This window comes from Cyprinodon tularosa, unplaced genomic scaffold, assembly GCF_016077235.1.
Source record: "Cyprinodon tularosa strain WSP-4 unplaced genomic scaffold, ASM1607723v1 ctg54, whole genome shotgun sequence".
Classification (NCBI taxonomy): domain Eukaryota; kingdom Metazoa; phylum Chordata; class Actinopteri; order Cyprinodontiformes; family Cyprinodontidae; genus Cyprinodon; species Cyprinodon tularosa.
The window spans coordinates 444,623-467,068 of record NW_024039274.1 but is presented as its reverse complement, the minus strand read 5'-3'; the positions used below and the strand labels follow the sequence as shown (position 1 = coordinate 467,068).

The 22,446-nt window shown below is 38.2% G+C and overlaps 1 protein-coding gene and 1 long non-coding RNA gene across 4 annotated transcripts in view; one reads left to right on the top strand and one right to left on the bottom strand.

Moving 5' to 3' along the window:
• atrn (attractin) overlaps positions 1-22,446 on the top strand; it is a 192,218-nt gene that overhangs the window by 5,771 nt on the left and 164,001 nt on the right. For all 3 annotated transcript variants that reach the window (XR_005282435.1, XR_005282434.1, XM_038304648.1), the window contains exons 2-3: positions 5,570-5,653; positions 22,322-22,435. Coding sequence is in view for 1 of the 3 variants with exons in the window: in XM_038304648.1 (XP_038160576.1) it covers positions 5,570-5,653; positions 22,322-22,435 (198 nt within the window). In the remaining 2 variants the exon portion in view is untranslated. The remainder of the gene's footprint in view (positions 1-5,569; positions 5,654-22,321; positions 22,436-22,446) is intronic.
• Positions 6,602-10,012, bottom strand: LOC119796218. Its single transcript, XR_005282436.1, has 4 exons — positions 9,194-10,012; positions 8,726-8,842; positions 8,268-8,423; positions 6,602-7,284 (listed from the first exon to the last, which is right to left on the bottom strand). It is a non-coding gene; the product is annotated as an uncharacterized LOC119796218 (long non-coding RNA).

Here is a 22,446-nt window from a genome sequence, read left to right as displayed (position 1 = left end):
AGTCGACTTTATTCCTCATGGTTCACAAAAACAACCGAAAGGCAAGCAATGATATTTTATTAGTGTGAGGGGATTTTATAGAGTTCTCTATTAGTGGCATTGAAATCTCAGGCCGCTGTTCTTCTGCAGAGGGACACATTTCATGAATCAGTTCCTTGTCTGTTTGACATAGAGCCAGTGTTAGCATCTGGTGTGTGTTTACATATGGGCACTAGCTCTTGGGCTTTCTGATGCAATCATTGTGTAGCGATGTACCAGTTTGGTGCCTTTTCCTCTAAGGTCTGTTTTCAGTTTCATGTTTTAGGTAGCCTGTCACTGTTGGGTTTCTGGAAGCTAATAACAGTCTTCAAATCCTTAGTTTCCATTTTTAAACTTTAAGGCACCAACATTTTCTAGGATTGTTTCTATGCTTGCCTGCTCGAAGTTGCAGGTTTAAAATGTGTTCAGATAAAAAAAAAAAAAAAAGGTCCCAACCATAGTTCCCTCTGATTTTCATGTTTTTGCACATATATAGCTCCCTGAGTTAACTGAGGACCGCTGAGCCACAAAACTAATATAAACCTGGGATCATAGCACGTTACATGGTGTATTAAAAGAATAAGCAGTTTTCATTAGTTTAATTTTAATTGAAGTTATTTGGCCCGCTTAAACTGAAAAAACTAATAACTTATTTTTCATCTCCAATAGTTGTCCAGATATGCCACCTTAAGAGTGTTCTTAATGCTTTTTTGATTTGATTTATTAAACCAAATCATCTGTCACAATCAGCACTGGATGCTTTTAATGTAGCACGCATATCCACTAGCTGTGAGATCTCCTTTAGCTCCTCACATCTAAGCGCTGTTGCCACCATATCTCAAAATGATTCCTGTTGGCGTTTTTTCTTCATCACATACTTGAATTTAGAAAAAAAGAGACACATGAAGCATTGCACTGCACGGTGAACAGGTGCGACTTCAGCTGTGAGCTTGTTGGACAGCAGGGCCGTTAAAAACTGCTGAGCTGAATTGTTCTGGAAGCCTAGATTGATAAATAATTTGGGTCGCCACATATTCTTCTCAATGCTGGATTATTTATTTGGATGACCTGAATTAGGATAGTTGCTGAACTTTTTTTGAAGTACACTCCAGTTTTATTGAACATGTTCATCCAAATACAATTCTTAAATGTATTTCACAATGATGCAGTAAAAAAAGTACTGGTCTGTATGATTTAGTTAGTTGGATTTTATTTTGTGCGCTGTATAGATTTTCTTGTACATTGAAAATGCGCTAGCTGTGTGCCGTTGCAAAGCGTACTCCTTAGAGGGAACATTTCTCCCAACTAATTAAAAAAAATCAACTTTGTCCTGTTTTTATTGGGGACAAATAAAATGATTTGATAACGATGTTTGTTTACTTGCACCAGGGTTCATTCAGAACAGATCCACATTGACATGTTTATACTCGTAGGTTGTAATTGAACCTGTGCTGTGAAAATTAACAGATGTGGAAGTGTTTGAGGTCCTGTTCAGAGGAGGAGCCCCAGGTGTTTTTGACAAACTTCTCGGTGGGATAGTAGAATGACTCTACCTGCATAAACAGCAACAGAATGGCAAGTTTGTGCATTAAAGCTATATAGTGTGCATAAATTATTGTTGGAGAGATTTTTCATTTAGACAGATGGGGAAATTGCCTTTAAAGTTAGTTGAAGATAAGTGGAGAGTTTCATAGCATTTTAAATCTGATTTAAAGGTTCATAGTTCCCTAGATGATATTACAAAATACTTTTTAAACCAAATGGAGAAAAAAAACACCTAGTTTTATGTTCTCTAAAGGAGGACTGAAACGGACCAAATTTAGAATAAAAAAAAGAAATGTATAAAATGCCCAATTAGTAAACCAGTGCTCTTTATTTTACCAGTGAGCTAAAAACCTTGTGTATTTGTTAATAATATCCTTTACATTCAACCCTTTTTTCACTTGATCTTCAGAAACTCTAGTTCCTAATAACTGTTTTTGCGCTGTCCTTTTTGCTCCCTTCTCCATGCAGGGCGACTGAACTGGGGCCTTGTTGCTTTTGAATGAGGCTTGATGTTTACTCTGCTCTCATCATTGCAACACTGTCATTTATAGAGCTCTTGTCTCTGCTGCAGGGAAGCTTTTCTCATTAGAATGGGCTGCCGTTTCAATGCCTGTCTAAATATTTGGCTTTCCTTGTATCCATCTCCCCGCAGAATATAAACATCTGCTCATTTTTTTTTTTCGTTCTGTGGATATTTAACATTTGGTACTTCAGTTGTTTTATTTTTTTTACTGTTAATTAAAGATTGATTAAGAATTTTTATTTTGATCAGACAGACACTAGGCTGCTCATAAACTCAAAAGTAAACATAAGTGCTAGCAGAAAGGGCTACATATGGCAGGTTTTTTTATGTGGAATTTCCTACTGGCTCAGACTTAGAATATAACAGAAATATTTTTATTTATTCTCCCTTCTTGGGGAAGTCAAAATGGAGCAACAGATAAGTGATGGCAAATTAAAGCAGAAGCAAGAATATTCACAGGTAGGTTTAGAATAAAAGAACAGTGAATAGGAGACCGTAAAATGGGACAGTTTTAGGAAAATATGGGAAGAAAAACTACATATTATTGCAAAATATTAAAATAAATGTGCAGCAGGTCAGTGTCTTTAAACAAAAAATACAAATATACATATAAATATTAGCCGAGATCTAAACTGAGGTTGGTTAATTGATTGTGTATGCAATATATACTCAATAAAGTTTTCAAAACACAGAGACACTAGACCTTTGGTCATGTTACATTTTGTTACAACTTGAGTAAGACACCAACTTTCTCACTCCAGCCCTTTCAAGTGGCAGAAATAGACTTAATGTTGGGTACTGGCACAAAGAAGAGAAGATGGGAGTTGTAGCTAGCCTCCAGATCCATGCAAGTGAGCTAGAGCAGCACTTTTCACAGTGAAATGCTTTTTTAATGGCGTTTTGGCAAGTTTTGAAGAGAGCACTCAAAGCCCCAAAATAAAGCCTGGAGCTAAACATGCACAAGCTAAAAATCTAAACAAAATCACAATATTGTTTGAAATAAATTTCAATTATCTTTTTAGTAAAAATCACACAGCCCTTATCTAAATAATGATTGTGTTTAAAACCTGGTGGGACTGATGGCTGGCAGTGTTTGCAGAAGGGACCTGTCATCAAGGCAGCCGTCTTCATTAGAGATGCTTAAAAAGGACTTTAGAGGGAGATGGGATGTTGCATGTAAAAGGGAAGCTCCTGCTTTTAAAGCTGTTGCAGAGATCCGTACTTTGGTTTTCTTAAGAAAAAAAGTTTTGAGAGTAACTTTGTATATATATGTGTGTATGTGTGTTACAGTCTATGTGTGTGTGCAGCTTACTAATTCTGAATTTCTTGTTTCACTGCACTGAAATGACCTCTGTTGTGTAATAGCTCTGTATTGATTCCTCTATTTAATTAACTGTTGCTTAATAGCATTTAGATTTCCAAAAGGACATGCAGGTAAAAACAGATATATAAAGATCCACTCTCCTTCCACTGCCACAACAAACATGTAAAATTTGTTTTTTGCTGAATGTTTACTGCCATATCATAAAATTTCATAAACATCGTTGTTTATAGTGCTGACGTGCTGAATTTATGGGCTTCAAAGATGAACAAGGCGTCATTCAGGGGATTTTTGGGTCATGCTGTTAAAAGTTTGGAATAATCCTAACGCAGAGCTTTCATATTGGGTACAGACCACTGGAAGATATTAACATTCCATTCTAAACCAAATAAAATGACTAAATTCCCAAATTCATATTCAATTTTAATGTTTATGGTATGAAAAGACAAGGGCATCATAGGACTCAGTAGAGTTCCTTTGCCTAGCAGAATCTTTGAGGGGTTGGTTTTACTTTAGCCTGCAAAAGTAAAGTATTTTTAAATAAAATAATTAATCTGTTGGACCATTATCAGCTCCTGAATTAAGCCATTAAAGCTTCTACTGCTGCCATTGACCTCTTACTTTCCTCTAAGATGTGACACCTGGACCAGTGCTCCTTTGTTTCTTTTGTGTGGCCATTCAAACCCTTAGTCGGCCTCAGCAGAAGGCTCCTCACACTGAGCCTGGTTGTGAGGTTTCTTCTGTTTAAGGGAAATTTTCTCTCCACTGTCTCAACATGCATGCTGAGTGAGAGGGGTTGCTGCAGAGTTAATGACACAATCCTGTAGAGCTAATCCACGATAGCTTGCATTGACATCATAGCAACAGCAGGTCAAGCAGATTCTGCCATCAGACTGCTGAACTTTTCAAAGAAAAACAAAAAAAACCCCCACCTCTAAATCAGGTCACTGACTCTGCATCACACTGATGACGCCAAACCAAAATGCTGCATATTTCCACCCAATATATTTGTCTTGAAATGCTCTGAACTTCCGTATCAATGCGTTTTGCACCATGTTTATCTCCCACAATGTTTACATTTGATCACTACTGCACTTTATGAAATAGAAATGTTCATTTCACTACTAAACTGCTGCTCATTCACTGTCTTAAAACTGTACAAAAATGAAATTTCATTTTGTATACACACAAAATGACAATAAACATTGATTTAGTCTAACATCAATGTCAGATTTAGCATTGGAAAAACTAAACACTTTACATTTTTAAACTGAAAAGTCAAACATTGAAAATGCAAGCACTGAAATGTCAAACTTATAAAGGTTTCACAGAAATATATAAACTTTATTAAGCGGTATACATGATGTTAACTGAAAGGTTGCCTACGCAGAAATGTAAGCCAGTGAAAACAAACCTGTGATAAACTTTGGGTAGTTCAGGGAGGAAGTTTTCTCTAAAACAAAAGCTTGCAGCACACTTGTTACTTAGATACAAATAACAAATATAATCAAATCTGGGACCTATGAGTTTTTTGCTCTCCAGAAGCACTCTGTTTTTATAAGTCTTGTAAAACTGTAAGAATACAATCTGGTTTCCGACGTAATAGATTTAATCTTTGACCGGCTCCTTTAGCTAAGGAGCCAAGGCGTGTGCAGCTTTCTCTGCAGACTTTAAGGTGACAGTGTTGTGGAAAACAACCGTCTGGGTGTGTTGGCAGACTTGCTGTGCCCTGAGACCTACATCATTAGTGATACTCTTACTCTCTGGTGTTGGTGAGCTCCTGTCTGTTGCTGCTGTATAATCAAGACATGAAGCACCAGGCAACAACAGGCTATTCTGGACTATTAACAGCATTACCAACTTACATAGTCATCAGACGCTGTTGCTCCCTGCCTAAAGTGACGTAAAGCAGCAGAAGTTAGTGTTTACCAGCTCTCTGTGATTGATTGACTAACTCTTGTGCAACAGGGCTTTTTTTTTTTTTTTTTAGGTTGTATTGTGATGCAATATTTACTTATTTGTGAAACTATGGAAATACCACTATTTACCATTGTATTACTTCTTGTCTGTTTTTTTTTTGTATTGAATTTAAAAGGTTTTTGTTTAAATTTGCACATCAATATTTGTGGATTTATCTCATTTTCTTCATGTCTCTCCTTCAGGCTTACCGGGCCGTCTGGTCACCTGACGGATGGTCCAGGAAACTATCAGTACAAGACCAAGTGCACCTGGCTCATTGAGGGACAGTAAGTACAGTGAAGCTATCTATCATTAAGCAAAGCATAGCCTCCGGTAACACTTTAAATAAGCTAGGTCCTTAAAACACAAATATGTTTTGAACTGTGCATGTTTATTTATCATATTACAAGGAAAGTTATGTTTGTTTTTCTTTTTAGTTTTTCCAAAAAATATCTATAAAGTATGGCGCATTTCTGTTGCAAATCTTAGCTTTGCTAGTTTGTGCTCATTCTGCTTTGCTCAGTAGCTTAGTCCAATCAAATGGATAGAATTTTGAAAGAACCTCTTGATCGAGGGAAAACTCTGGTTTTCAAGAAAATGCTAATTAATTAATAGTTAGTCGATTGCGAAGATCTATCAACTTTGATTGATTTATTAATTGATCATTTGAATCCCTGGTACAAATCATAATCTTGTTACTTGCTCTAAAAGTCAAAGCGTTAGCTCATAGAAATCAACATTCCTTTGTTTGTTATCCCTAAGGTGTTACCTGTGAAGTCCCAGCAGGCAGAGATGTGAGATCTTATTTAAAAGTACTGCAAGGATGTTTGGATAATTTAGGCTGTAAGAGAACAGGACACTCATAGGTCATAGGCTGAAGCTCAAAATGAGGCTAGAAATAGGATTTCACTCCACTAACCTGGGGACTACTTTTCGATAGCAGTTTTCCAATCTTAAATATGTACTCGAGCTGGGAAAAAAAGTTCTCCATGGGATACCTGCCAGTATTTGAGAAAATGGGTGCCAAAGGTGGCAGTTTACCCAAAAAAGTGACAAATTTGGGTCTTCTACCATTTTCAAACCCTTGTAACTTTTTTATTATTAAGGCTATCAGACTCAGAATTTAGATTCCCACAGAGATTCATACTTACTCAGAGCTTATATAGCGGCAATGTCCTGCGTGCTTTAAGTAAGGAGTTATTCTAAATGAAAAAATACACTTTTTAACAATTTCACAATCTCCCAAAATATATCTTTATTGCACATGAAAACTGCAATTCTTTGAATTTTCAATTGAAAAACTCTAATAGCAAGATATCCTTTTGTGTCTGGTTAACTAATTATTATGAAAAGTGGTGTGAATTTTATCACCTAGCAGACCAGTTACAATATTGGACGCAAAATTTTAGGAAATCACTGAAACACAGCTAAAATTTGAACAATGAAAACTAGGCACAAAGACATTTCTGTTTTTAAACAATTACTTTTATTAAAATTAACATTAACCTTCTTAGATAATGTCAACTCATCACTTACACCTATGCACCAAGCAAGTGAATTATACAGTTCAATTGGCACAATCTTTCTAGCTGAGGAAATATTTAGATCCTCAGATGTAGGAGGCCAATTGGCACTGATGTTAGGGGCACTCTTAACTGCTTGTTTAAGAGTTATACCTGCACTATAAATGGTTCTGGTACAGCCTCATTGTGCTGCATATGTACCACTTTTCTGAACTGTCTCTCCACCACTCGACAAAGTCTCTTGCGATCCTGATGACTCAGTTTCAGTTGATGAACCCTTGTTGAGAAGTCCTGTAGCTTGTGTAAATACCATTTCACTCAGGTTTTTCCTCCGAGGCTTGTAGAAATTTAGTTGGGAAAAGTCTTGCCTCAGTCTTTTCTTCAGAAGATCTGATCTGTGAAAAATTGACAAGGAATAATAAATATATGCTGATGTGAATAATCCATCCATCCCACTTTATCCTTCATGGGGTCGCGGGGGTTTCTGGTGCCTATCTCCAGCGTTCACTGGGCGAGAGGCGGGGTACACTAGCCTGACGTAGTCCGACTCAATTCTAGTCAGAATATGAGTCTGATGCTGCTCCATAGAGCTGTGATTATGGGGCGTGTTTTGAACGAACCAGGAAAAAAAATGCCTCTGCACTCAATTGGATAGATCTACAACCAATAAGAGCAACGGAGTGCGTGACGTATGTTAAGCGACGTATAGTTGTTGTCCACAAAAATCAAAGCGTGCAGTTGCACGCCTAGAATAAGAAGATGAGCCTTGATCGCGTTTCTCTGTTCCTCTTTTAAAATTAATTTGCTGTCGATATCTTCTAGAACAGACCTAATAGCAGAATCTACTCACCCAAACTCTCCAGCGGCAGCCATTGTTGTTGTCACCCAAGCGCGCTTTGGTCACGTGGTTGATAACGTTACTCTTGATCATCTGTCCATCATCGTATAAAGCCCGCCCTGACAATTTGATTGGATCGCCTGACAGTGGGCTTTAATACTCGCGCTACTATGGAGCAGAGCCAGACCGAACTTCCCCGACCTCAAACCTTGTGGGCGGGACTAAGTTCGGAATGGCACCCAGGCTAGGGGTACACCCTGACAGGTCGCCAGTCTGTCGCAGTGCAGCACAGAGGCATACAGGACAAACAACCATTCACACCTAAGGACAATTTAGAGAAGCCAATTAGCCTAACAGTCATGTTTTTGGACTGTGGGAGGAAACTGGAGTACCCGGAGAGAACCCCCACATGCTCAGGGAGAACATGCAAACTCCATGCAGAAAGACCCAGGGTTGGATTTGAACACAGGACCTTCTTGCTGCACCATTGTGCAGCCCTGATGTGAATAATATCAAAATCTATTAATGAATCATAATTACCTGTCACTTCCTTGACCATGGTGTTCTCGTATCATTTTCTGGAACAGGGAGGAGAGCTTTTTCATCCTGAAGATTTCTTGTTTTTTAATCAACTGTGCCCAAATTCACAAAATTCATTCTGTGTACACAGTGGCATACTCCCAGGCTTCTGGCATCCTGTGTGAAACAATGCAAAATACAGATGAGTTAAAATGCTTACTCAATCTTAAAATTAACATTGATAGAATATCTCATTTCATACAAATTTATGGTTAAAATGTTTTATTTAAAACTGCATCCAAATGTGTATTCTACATTTTTTACTACAATATAATTTCTCTATAAACTGGGCTTCATTTGTAAGAATAATCAACTTTCAAAAATGTTTAACCCCAGAATGTAACCCTACCATCAATATATGGTTCACTCTCAAGTATTTGTATTTCACAAATATTCTACTTGAATTATCTGAAATTTACCTTTCATCACTTGTTGTAGCCCCCAGAAATCTTGTATATTCTTTGTAGCATCTTTTCCACTTACAACCTTGAGGATGGATTCATCCGTTTGCAGTTCAGTTGCTTTAACCAAACTCCCTAGCAAAGAAAGAGTTAAAAAAGTTCAATCATAAACCAGCTGCCAACAAATAATATCAAATACCTTTTCTCTGTTTTACGAGACTGAACTGGTAGTTGGGTGACAAATTTAAAATCTAACCATTATTTGACAAATGAATTAATTGCCTATCATCACTTCACGTTCATAATAATGCCTTTTATTATTTTTGAGGCCCTACACATAGCCTTCATAAGCTTACTTCACAATGAAAAGAGCAGGCTTGGGCTGGCACCAATTACACATGCATTTTTTTAAATCAACATATGTATAACTTTTGCTTTTGGTTATAAGCCACAAACAAAGATGCAATCTGCAAATGATCTACTCACCAGCATTTATAGTTTCTGCTTGGACCAATTTATCTTTCTTTGTCTTGTGTCCTTCTTTCACAAAGCGGTCAGCCCTCTTGCAAATTATACAGACAGCAGGTAGTACATTGCCAGACCTCAATGATTTAGTCGTGGATCTCAACCGTTATGCAGAGTATGGCCGGCTTGTCGTGGACGTGTTTGTGGAAGACTCGTGATCAGAATCAGAACCATTGTTGTCACCATCACATGCTCCCCGTTTTTCTGCTAGTTTTTCAGCACTGGCAATTCGTTTCTTATCGATGAAACGCCTATAACAAGTTGGATGAAAACCAAGTTTTTTCCCCCCAAGAAGCCAGAAAGAGTCTTCTGAACAAGCCAGGGTTGACGTGGAATCGTCATTGTTATTTCTGGCGGACTCATCGTGTACACATACAGCCTCTGCCAACGCGCGGTCGATTCCGTCAATTTCTAGCCACTTACGGCCACATACAACCAGCTTCTTCCAACGAACAACTGTGTCCGTTCTTTGTCCATCGATGATATGTGTGTGATGCATATATAATCCACATTTTTCTTGCGTTTTCTGTCTGATCCAACGGGAACGCTCTGCTCCATGGGGGCCGCCATGTTTGTTGTTGTACTCCTCTTTCCGCTTCTGAAGTGGAAGAGCGTACCTGAAGGACGCGCTCTGATTGGCTAACGGCTAGGCGGATTGATTCGAGCATAGATTAACGGTGTGATCAGGCTACCGATATAGTTACACTTTTAAGTAATTACTGTAAAAATACTGGCGCAAAGTGATTGGAGAACTTTTGGTTATGGGCTCAAAATGCACTTAGGATTTTATTGTAGTTGTCATTTAGTAGTCCCTAAATAGGTGGAGCGAACCTGAACGATACAGGCTTCAGCCTATGGCCTATCAGGAGATTAGCTGTTTCAATCTGTCTTAAAAAAACCTGAAAAATGTTCTTTTAAATCTTACCGATCTATAAATACACACAGATAATTCTCATTTAGTAATCCTTGATTGTGAAAATAAGATGCTTAAATCACTTGTAATGTCAAGCAACTCATAAATTCCTTTATATTAAATGAGTAAAGATTTTAGTGAAATTCATTTTGAGTAAAAGATTTTTACCAATGGGGAATTATGGGAAAAATCTACAAAAAATGACCTGGTGTCCATTAGCAGAGCTGCAACTAATAAGTCCTTTAATAGCAAAATAATATTTTTAATTTACTGGTTCTTCAGCTCTAAAAGATTTCCAGATCTCTTCTCTGTTGGTACATTTTCCAAATTCAGTACCAGTACATGTTTAACTGCAACTTTCAAGACTTCATGTGAGGACAGCTCTGCATCATCAGCCACATCCTTATTGTAAATATGAAAATATTTTTTAGCTATAATTTCAAATCTAAAATTGTACCTGAAATGTACAATTTTAACAATTTTAAGAGTTTATATGCCAAAAGTTTTACATAAAAATCCAGGAAAGTGTTTTTTTCTCCTTGTTTTTTTTTTTTTTGGATGTACACAGCAGTAGTGGCTGATGGAGTTTTGGGCTGTAAATTCAAAATAGACGTATATCCAAAACCAATAGTATCACACCAGTTATTTATATGCACATTATAAAAATGAGAAGCTATTAGTCAGCTTTATATTTTTTAATATATATCAAAAATATTTCTTTTCAGAGAATGTGTTTAGTTAATAGCAACTATGCACATTAACAAACATGTAGAAAAAGTACACTATATTATATTATTTTCCTTGTGAATCCCAGATTGTTTATTCCTCTTTGCCTTTTCTGCAAAGGGCCATAAATCAGTCCTACCTGTCTTTATCCATGCTGGGTCAGATCCTAAGGTTTAAAAAAGGATGCAGGAAACGCAGAATAAAGTGGTAGCCTCGCTGCATGCAGTTAGGCAAGCCTTCTTGCTAAACCAGGTCCTGAAAAAACAAGATTCTTTCTCTTTTACCCGCAAAACGTCTGCACCGTTGCGGGAGGTGGTGAGCAAATACACTTCCTGTAAGCAGAGTTCTCCTATGCCTTTGTATTGCAGAGGAGCTATTGCTCGTTTCCAAGTTTTAACGAGAGTTGATGGGCAAAGATTTTTGCGCCCAGGGCGGAAATACGTCACCAATCTGACGAAAAATGCAATGACGCTTTACTAGTCATTAAAGATAAAATATTTATCTTACACATCTAAAAAGATATACATTGACATATTTTGAAATATTTTAAACGTAAATTTAATTTAAATTATAAAAAAAATATATATATACACATTTTTTATGTCTTAATCTGTGTCATTGGGTGGATGGGGCGGCACTATAGCTCCCTCTATTGGCCAGCCACCACTTTTACACAGAAAAGTCAAAGTTCTTTGTTCACTCCACTAAAATAATGTCTTATTAAACTGAAGCACAACTGTTTAGAATTAATGCCAATATTAGTATGTCAAAATTTGAAAACAAAAATGTTAGATTTTATATTCTGGAACTTTAAAGTTTTTACCAACAACCTAGGCTTGTATTCACTACCAGCTGCCATGAACAGGGGCAGGAAATCCCTGAGAGCTTGGCCAGTTTGAGGGAGCGGTCTCTGGGGATCCCCAGTAACAACTCCCCCCCCCCCCACTATCTGTCTGCTCAGGACGGCTACAGAAGATATCAAAGTAGAATCATAATCTTGCTTAACTGCACTGATGAAGTTTTGAAGTGGAATTCTTCTTTCCCGATCTTTTAACAGTTAATAAAGCTAAGCCGCACCTATCTTTCTCTCTCTGTCTCCCATTGGGTGGGACCAAAATACGCTCATCTAACTGTAATGTGCATAAGTTTCCATGATGAGGCTTCCGACGCCTGTTTGATGCTTTAAATGCATTTGGAGTGAAAACAGCATAAAGTTGTTTAACATAGTGAAATAGTCCTGTTCTCATTGTTACAGCAGGGGCCCATTGAGTGTTCCTGCCTTTTGCCATTCTTCCCATTTTGCTACAAACCTAAGCAGGAGTTATTCAGCGGGCCCTGGTAAAATCCAAGCAGACATTATGGCTTAAAAAAATAATCTTAGAAAACAACAGAAATGATTCGCTAACTGAATCTGCTACATATGAAGAAGAAACAACTTGACAGAAGTTTTCTGCTATCAACCAGTGATGCTGAAGGTGTTCCTTCAAGATCAACCAACTCTGAAACCAGAGGTGTGCAGTTATGAAGTATATCTACAGGGGTTTTAAATTGTCAAGAATTCGGCAATCCAATACGCATCATGATAATGTCTAATGGTACAATTTATACAGATTTATGTACATGCATTAACAAAGAAAACATATTGCCATTTTGATGATAATGTAGCGCTGGAAAATGTTGTTATACCACCGCATTTCATTCTACATATCGTCCTCAAATCTGACCATTCTATGAGTTTTGCTTTAAATTATTTCAAAACTTTTTCAGTGTTTAATACAGATTAGATGCATTTACTTTTAGTTTCATTAGGCAGCCAGCACGGTATTGGATCCATGTCGTTCTACACCATGGCTTCGCTGCTATTCTAATTTCAGATGGAATGTAATGTTGAAAACCTGTTTTTTTTTTTTCTGGCCTAAAGCAGGATTTCTACAAATTCTACCTCCATTGTTTTTACTCAAGTAAAGGATCGAACCTTTTTTGTTAAAATCATTCAATCAATAAATAATCTATGAATGTATCTGTTAAAGGGACCATATTTTTTTTAATATAATCTGTATTTTATTAACAACAGAAGGTTACATTCTTCAATTTTCAATATAGAATTGAAGTATATGCATGGGAAAAACAGAATACTGGCACATAGGATATTTTTACCTTTACTTGGGTATTTTTTAAATTACTTTGAACAAATCTGCCTAAAAATCAAGTTGTTTTACCAAAGTTTATGTTTATTGATCTGCTTTGTCTCCATTTGCTAGCATGCTACATAGAGCTGCACTGCTATCTCATCATTGTAGTTTCAGGAATACCAGCAAAAACTATCCATTTATTTTTGTTTTTGTTGTTTTCAAATCATAGTTAAATCATAGTTTTTGTCTTCTCCTGAATCAGAAGCTTCTGATGTTGATAAAAATGGCAGCAAACTCATTGCAGGTATTTTGTGTAGAGTCCTTTGCTGATGATTAGGGAAATGCTTTTTGTGAAGCTGATGGATGAAAATTGGGAACAAATTAACTGTAAATCCAATATTGTTGGTTTAGGTCAGCATATCTGCCTCCCAGGGGTTGGATTGGAAGAGCGAAGCCCACAAAGCTCTGCCTACAGATTTATCAACTCTAATAAATAAGTCCAGCATGTGTCAAATTATAGAGGCTCGCTGATCAAAGGGAGCCAACCATAAAAGCAGCATTACCATCAAGATGTCCCACTTTCTTCATGCTGTCCAGAATAAGCCCATTCTGTACCGTGAGGAAATGTTCTGCTTTATCAAATCACTGTGACACTGTTCATCCACAGCACTAAGAGTGTTTAAAGTATTTGCACCCCTTGGACTTTTTAACAATTGTTCATGTAGGAAAGCTTTCACAAAAATAAATGACGGTTTTAAATCAAACACTGACATTCAGAGGCAGAGAGAACCGGATGCTTTTTAAAAATAAATTTCAATATGAAAATGTGTGCTATACATATAGTCAGCCCCATTTACTTTAACACTTCTTGTCCTTTTTCTGGGAAAACGGAATCCAAATGAGAGCCTGCAACAAGATTTACATCTTTGTTCACAGATCATCCCCATCCAAGCTGGGTCAGTTTCTGGGATGGGAGGAAAAATCATATTCTGTATTTTTATTTTTAATGTCATTTTGCTTTAGCTCTTTTTACTCTATATAAGCTACTGGAGCCAGAGTTTTCCTGAAGGAGTAATCCCAAGGGATAAATAAAATAGAGTCTAATGCTGCGTTCATACCGGACGCAGCTGGCGCGACAGAAGCAGCGAGTTTACATGCAAAGTCAATGGTTGACGCGCGTCAAGGCGCAGCAAAGGGTCCCGCGGCGCATTTTGAGCAGCAGTCGCAGCGCGTCTGAGCAGCTGAAGCAGTGCGTCGGGCACGTTTAAGCATCTGACGCGCCGTAAACACGCTGCTGCTCGAGATGGAAAAATTGAATTTTTGCTGCTCGACGCACCGCGTCAACCAATCAGAGAAGCTGATCTGGGAGCTGGCAGGGAGAGAGACACAGCGCTGATGATCAGAGCGCTAATGATCACTCCTCTTAAACTGTTTATTGACGCCTAAATTAACTTAAAATGCAGAAATCTGCCGGCAGAATATGTTGGCTTTTATTATCCTGCTGCCTGCAGTTTGGATTATTTAGATGAAAAACACCTACCAGCTGCCGCGGTGAACCGCGAGGAGGCGACCCGGCCAGAGGCTGCTGATGAAGGGATTCCTACTGTCGGCGCACCGCTGGTATGTGGGGGTCTGAGCGGCTCCGACAGAAAAAATATTGGAAGGCAGGATGATAATCTGAATGAACTGACGGCACTGATTACGTTTTCAGGTGTATTTTCTCACTTAAACACATATTAAAACTACTTTATTCCCACTGATCACAGCAAATATAGCTGCAAAGCAGAGAAAGGATAGTGAAGCTCCGCCCAACGCGCGTCAGACACACTTTTGCACCGCGCAGCCAGAGCAGCAAAGCTGCTTCAGCCGCGCGTCAGAACTCACTGGTACAAGCAGCAAAAATGAAGCAGCAGACGCGATTTTGCTGCTTTTGCTGCGTCCGTGTGAACGTAGCATAAGTCTAAATCTTCAGTTAGTAGATGTGAATCTTAAAGGGATCCATGATTAGTTTTAATCTGTTATTTATATGTATATATGTATATACATATATTCTTTCTTCCCCCCAGGTAATTAGAAAAAACTGTGAAAATCCTATAAGCTGTTAAGTTAATATTAACTGTAAATAAAATATTGTCACTCGGATCTCGCCGTGTTGTTTACACTGCAATGCATTAGTGATAAATGATGCATGCTAGGTCTTGTAGCCCTAGCTCTGTCCCGCCTAAACAGCAATGTGAAACGCTAAACATTTTCGTTTTTCACCACAGCGCGCTCAAATTGATGAGAATTAGGAAATGACGCAAGGAAATGAAGATGATGAGGAGCAAATGTGGAAGAGGGGGGCATTGGCTAAAGATGCTGGTGTTTTGTGTGGCTGTTGCTTGGAGATGCTAATTGAGCTATGTTACAAAGAGCTCCAGTTCCTGAGGCTGTTTACATTTGGCATCTGGATAAAAAGATTTTCTCAGATATATCAGAATTATGTATTACAATGACTGAAATATGCTTTACTGTCACCTTAAACAGGTCATTATCTTCTGCTTTGATTTTGATTCTTCACATTATTTTTTGCATTAACTGCTGCTAATGGTGTTAGCTCTAACTAATTATGTAAACAGTTGATAACAAACCGTGATCTAATGTTGGTTTGTTTCAACAGATATCTCATATATATGCAGTGTGTGATTGTCTAATTTTACACCAGTCAATAGCAATACCATTAAACAACTATGGTAGGCTTCCTGTCTTTCTTCTGCAGGTTCTAGTATAGCAGAGGCTGATTTATACTTTGAAACTAGGTCGTCTGCGTAGGTGTCGCAGTGAACGCAAAGACGTCACCGTCCCCTCTGCAGACACTCCGCTGCACCTCTCCCAAATTGTAGGTGACTGCAGACAGAAGGCCGGCTTGTTTTGTTTGTATGACCTCAATTGTGGAAAACGACTCGTGAGGTTGGGCCAGCTAGAAGAGCGATGTGCGCAGGAACACTGGGACCCTTTTTCCACCTGGATCCCCGCTCTTTTTCGCCCTCATGTCCCGCCATTGTCGGACAAACTTGCCCCCACTTCCTCACCGCTTCGGCCGTATCGAGGCCCACAGCTAGTTTGTGATTCTCTTGCATTGTGGCGTGGAATAGCACAGACCACGCTTCAGTATTGAGCATAAATCAAAAATGTCTGCGTCACGCTCACTGCAACACACAACTGTGGGGAGTATAACCAGCCCTTTAGACCTAATTATGTTACCCATCATGCAACGGTATGACTAAGAGACATGTACTTTATATGCAAGGCACTAACAACTTTGTCTTGATAATTTAAACTAAAAGGTTTCAGATAGTTAACATCTTCAAACCACCAGATGTATTTTGATTTCCTTGTTAAATGTGTTAACTTGCCAGTGATTTGACCCAATAGTTCCCCTACTCAGAGGTTCTCTACAGACAGCTTCTTAATGTCAGACAGGACATTTCTGTTTTGTGGCATCTCCTCAGCCAGTCCTTAATTTGTCTGACTAGTCACAAGTGGTGTTCTCTAATGAAGGGGCTTGGGGCTGCAATCGTGCGTAGTTTAATTTTCATCTCATTGAAGAAAACAAAATAGAAGGAATTACCGCTTTACTTGAATGAATAAAGTTTTTTCAGGACAAACATGTGACCCTGCAAAAAATTCCCCCTTACATCCTGTTTTCTCCAAAGAAGTGCAGAAGGGATCTTTGTGCTCTGGTGAATGATTTTATTTTAGGACATTAACCAGATTTGGAGCCCAAGACGTTTTTTGTAGAATCGCATGTTTTCCTGCCAAAGCCTTATTTTTACACGCTTGCTTTGCTGTCTGCAGACTCTGATTGTTCAGTTTAATGATGCACCAATGAAAACGATTTGATTGGCAGGTGAGAAAAAGAAGAAACGTTTGTCTTTCTGTTCACTAAATGCATCAACAGGAGTCCTGAACAAATATAAAGTTCTTTATCACAATTAAGGTACAAATTAGATAGAAGTTACCTATAGGCTTACATAGAATGGGATTTTAACATCTCAGCTGTTTTAAGGAATCTGTGTTTGGAAAATAACATGATAAACTATAATAATAAAAAAATACTAGTTTTTAGGGTTATGATAAAAATGTATTTATCAGAGAGCTTGAAAAACCTGATGTAAATCATAACATACCTCTTTTTTTGGTTAAATCAGGGCTGCAGCTGAATGCACCATTAGTCATCGATTTGTTGATCAAAGATTTGTCGTTTCTGGGACCTATTATCTATTAATATTGATCTATTAATTTTTTTTTTTTAAGTGACCTGTTGATGCTGAATATTTTAGATATATTCTGATATAAGCTTTTTGGCTGATATCAGATGGATTATTTTTAGCAGTATCACATCAGGACATCACAGTATTTGATTGATCTCTGTTGATTTTTGTAATTGACCAACTAATGTGTTACAAATATCGCAGCTTGAGTAATTACTTAATATTACATCTGTGCAAATCGTGCTACGTATTTTGTTGTTAGAATATAAAAAAAAAGAGGTGAGATGACTTAAACAGATGAAAACAAGGACTCATTAATTATTAACATAAAGTTTAAATAAGATGGATTAGAGATTCTGGATGTTTAATTTGAGCTGATATTGCAACGATTTCCCCTGCATAGAACTAAATTAAACAACTAAAAATCGTGAAGGAAAAGTTTCTTGCTACAAGATAATTGTGAAATAGTATTTGAATCAGGGAAAGCTAAAGCCCCTCTATGTAGGGCATTTTTACAAAGAACACTTTTCATCTTAAATTGAAAATAGTTATAGTTTCTGTACAGTTTTGACTTATTCATTGCTGACTTTTTTATCCCAGTAATGGCAGGTAATAAGCAGTAATAAGTCAATTTAGTTGATTTGATTCGATTACCTAATTAGTTCACGATTATTTAATAATAATAATAATAATTTTTCCCATAATTCCCCATTGGTAAAAATTATTTCTTCCTCTCTGTACCTTGTCTTCTTTTGTTTGGTTCCTCATATTGTTTTACGTTTCATTCTTTCTGCACAGAGATCTTATCAACCTTTTCCAGATTTTTCTAGAAAAACAGATTAGGAATTATTATTATTCGTTTTTTAAAGCTTTAATGCAATACTGATTTTGGTGTAAGAACTTTGTTTAATGCATTAAAATATTTCTGTTTTTCCTGCTTAGTATTTCTATAGTCACCACTGGGAACATTTAGCATCTGATAGATTTGTCTGTATAAAGCAGGAATTTTCTAACATTTACAAGACAAAACAATTGAAGGTTGACCTTTTAAACTATTTTTATCTCAGTCTACTAATATTTAGCTGTACTACTTTACTGTTTCAACTGTGAGGTTTCCAAAGGTTTCCAATATTTCACAGCTTTGCTACACAGTTGTAAATGTTTAACAAGATAGGTGAATACACTAACATTAGCTTGCAGATTGATCCTTTTTTATCTGGGTTAAAAAGTAATGTGTAGATCAGAGCGTCCTCCACACACTGAAGTCTGGTTCTGTCATGTTTCCCTTGAATATGAAACTTCCTAATCAATTGTTTTTTTTTTGTTTTTTTTTTGTTCCATATTTTTTCCTCTGAATTTTTATAAAAACGATTTGGAAACATATCACATTTTATTTTACATTTTCTAATCTGTTCTTAATGTTTGCTTATAAGTGCGGATACTCTCTTCTGGTGTCTGTTTCACAAAGCAGGTTTAAAAAACTCTGAATTGGTCTGGCCTAAGGTCGGGAACTCTGAGGTTTCTGAGGTTCAACTGTAAGTAGGTCCACTCAGAGCTGAACAAACAAGTATGAAAAGCTATTATCAGTAGAGCCCCGATTCGACGTGTCACAATGACAACAGGAAGTGGCTATTTCACCCCACTGGAGCTGGAGATTTTGATGGAAAATAAAAATGGAGAATGTGTTTAATAGAGCTGCAAAGGAGAAGAAGATGGTGAAGGAGAAGTGTGTTGCTGGAGTTAATACGTACGTTTGTATGAAGTGGCCTGTGGCAGGTTGTTTTTACATTTATTAAAAGCTCTGTTCCATTTGTAGATCACTAACATAAGATTCTTCCTGATAAAAATCACGCTACTAGACTGAAGGTATTATATTTTCTAAATTACATTTTTGCAGCAAAAACTGAATCTCAGAAAGTAAAAAAACAAAATTAAACTATTAAGAATTAAGTTTTATTTACATAGAAATGATCATACATTTTAAGTGGCCATTTTGACCTTCATCAGCTTGACTGAATATTGTTTTATGATATCTGAAATACATTTCTTCATAGTCAAAATAATGTAAATGCTTACTACTAGCAATAGGAATATTATAATCTGAAATTAACTTCTAGACAGTGACATTTATTCTAGATGTGGGGAATGTCATATTCTTTCAAATGGTTACTTAAAAAGGAATAAACATTTTTTCAGCTATCAGAAATACATTTTCAGTAAAACTAATAGATATCAATATGGCTTGCCATAGCCTGTTAGGGCCATCATAACATTACGGTTTTAATTATTGAATGGTAGTGGATCAATGTTTCTATGTTGGTGAAATAATCTGGCAGTAGATGAAGATGAAGAATAAAAACATTGTTCTTATAGAATCTGTTCATCTCATGGGGTTACTCCTAATGTTAATTCTCTGATCTTTTACACAGTAAATATCAAGTGTCTTTTTGCAGCAACGTCAGATGTCATCTTCCCAGTAAATGGTTGTTATTTTATTTTATTTATTTATTTATTTTTTTTTTTACAGTGTCCTGTCTGGCAAGGTGGCAATAAGAATAATTGTCTTGATGCCAAAAGGAGCCCAACAGATTTTACTTTCACAAGTGTAGCGGTATGGCAATTGCCATACTGCTCCACTTGTTTCATGCATATAAATTGCTTTATTATAATTATGCAGGTAGTTTTACAGTTTATATGGACACTGCAATGTAAGTAGAGCAGAAAAACAGAAGAAGAAAAAAGAAAAAGAGAAAAGAAAAAAAAAGGACAAAAGATGAAAGAAAGAGGAGATAGAAAGGAAACAATGACAAAACATTTTCAGTCTGCTTCATCACCTGTAATGAGATGAAAAAAGAACAGCACAACCAAAAGACACGGTACGAGATATACCATAAAGCAGCACCTTGAAACTATTGCTAAAGTAATATTATTAAGTCTGACATGTACTCTGTGTTACCTGAAGATATGAATGTGGGGTTTCTGTTTGGAAGTGAATCTCTAAGTACCTGGAGCCTAGCACCTGTAGTTGTTTGTGAGGGTGAACTTGTGCATGTAAAGTTTTAACCATAGAAAAAATGCTCAATAGTGGTTGTGGAGAGCCGGAGAGGCACACCCCCAGAGCACTGAGTCCAGCGCTGGGAGACCCAAAGCCCCAGGCGCCCAAAGGGACCAAGAGCGAAGGCACCAAGGAGGGGCCAGCCCCGGAAATCAGACCCCCACCAAGGGAGGAGGAGAGACAGCCACGAAGAAGCCCCCCAGCCACCGCCATGCCGGCGCCCCGGGGAGCCGCGGGGACGAGTCCGTAGGCTCCGCCGGCAGCCGGCCACCCCGAAGTAGGGCCGGGCACCGAACACCGGCCCCCCCACGGCACCGACCGAAACGCCCCAGCCCCACAGAGCACCGAAACACGCCCCGCCCCCCGGCACCAAGCCCCGGCGACCGGCCGCAACACCCACCGTGACTGCACCACCCAGGAAAAACACACAGGCGCATCCGCCGCGAACCGGCCGCGAGCGCCGCGGGACCCCCCCCAAACGCCCCCCTGGCCAAAAGCGCAGCCCCACCCCACCAAGACCGATGCCAACAGCGCGCAATGCAACACACCGCGCACAGAATCAACCCCAAGAGCAGAAAAGCCGCCCGGCGCAAAACCGCAAGAAGAGCAGACCGCAGTCGGCGCAACCCCCCCCCCCCCCAGCAGCCCGAGGGGCAGCACAAAGCCAGAGCGGAGTGAACCACGCCGGTCCCCCACCGGACGAAGCCAAAGCAGCAAAGCCACGTCTGACGCGCGCCGGCCAGAGCCACTACAACCCCCACCCGCCCCGCAGCAACACCCGCCGCGATCAGCGGGAACAAAGCAGCTCCATGGTTGTTATTTGCGGTTATCAGTCCCATAAAATAGCTTCAAATTTTGCCAGTAGGCTCAGGTTGTTATCACAGAGTGAATCCTAATCCTAAGGTAATTCCTTTTCACACCGTGGAAATCATCATCTATGTACCGTATGTGTAATCTGAAAATGATTTGAGTAGTTCTTCATTTAGCTAATGTAAAAATAAATAAAAATCAATAAATTTTATTTATTTTAAAAACAAATAAATCTCATATCCTGTCGACTGAGATGTAGAATTCTCTCCCTATAAATATTTAATTCTCTGTGGAAAAATTAATCAAATCCTCATCAAAAGTACATGCAATGTTGCTTTTTAAAACCCGACATGTCAAATGGACCAAGTGAAGGATTTATTTTTTTTATTTTTTTATTTTTTATGCACAAAACTAGAACAGATATCTGAATAAATCTGGAAATAAAACAGAGTGAGTGGCCCTAAAGGAGAGCGCAGAGAAAGGCCGCTCTGAGTTTACTGAACAAAACCTGCTACCGACCAGGTTAGCCCTGGGGAGAATATTGCTACTGCAACTGAAACACTGGTTGAGGAAACTTTCTTTGTGCAAAGGAAAATTCGTAGTTTCCAATATTTCAGGTATAGAAAACTTCACTTTTCATTAAACCTGCTTTGTGAAAGTAGATTTCAGTTTATTCAACTGTTTTCTGTTGTTAAGTCATAGCTCCAAGTTTGCTGCTCTCATATCCTTTTAGCACTTGGATTGAAACAACCAGCAGGATCTAAAGCTGTATTGGTGCAGGGTTTTTTATTGTTCCTTTTATTGTTTTAACGGGCGGCGCTCTTACTGTGGGCCTGTTCCCTGAAGTGTTTACATACGAGTATTAATGTTGGTTTTTATTTAACTTTCAGAATGGTTAATAAGGTTCTTTGTGAATATTCTAACTTTTTATGATAAAGAAAACTATATTTTTTTCCTTTTTATTAACATCCTGTTCTGCTGCTGAACTCTGTAGTGCCCATTACCAAGAATCAACAATCTAGAACAGAAAAGACCTGCACTACAAAGAGACCATAATGTTATAGCTTAAAGAGGAGAATATATTGAGGGCGGTTTTTATTGTTGTTATTTAACTAATGGAATGGGATGCATTTTAAAGTTTGGTTTATCCTCCTGCTGCCCAGTGATCACAGACATTATAATAGCTGTTCTGTGTTGCAGACCAAACACCATTCTGCGATTACGATTCAACCACTTTGCCACTGAATGCAGCTGGGACCACCTCTACGTGTACGACGGCGACTCCATTTATGCCCCCCTGCTGGCTGCTTTCAGGTTGGTATCGT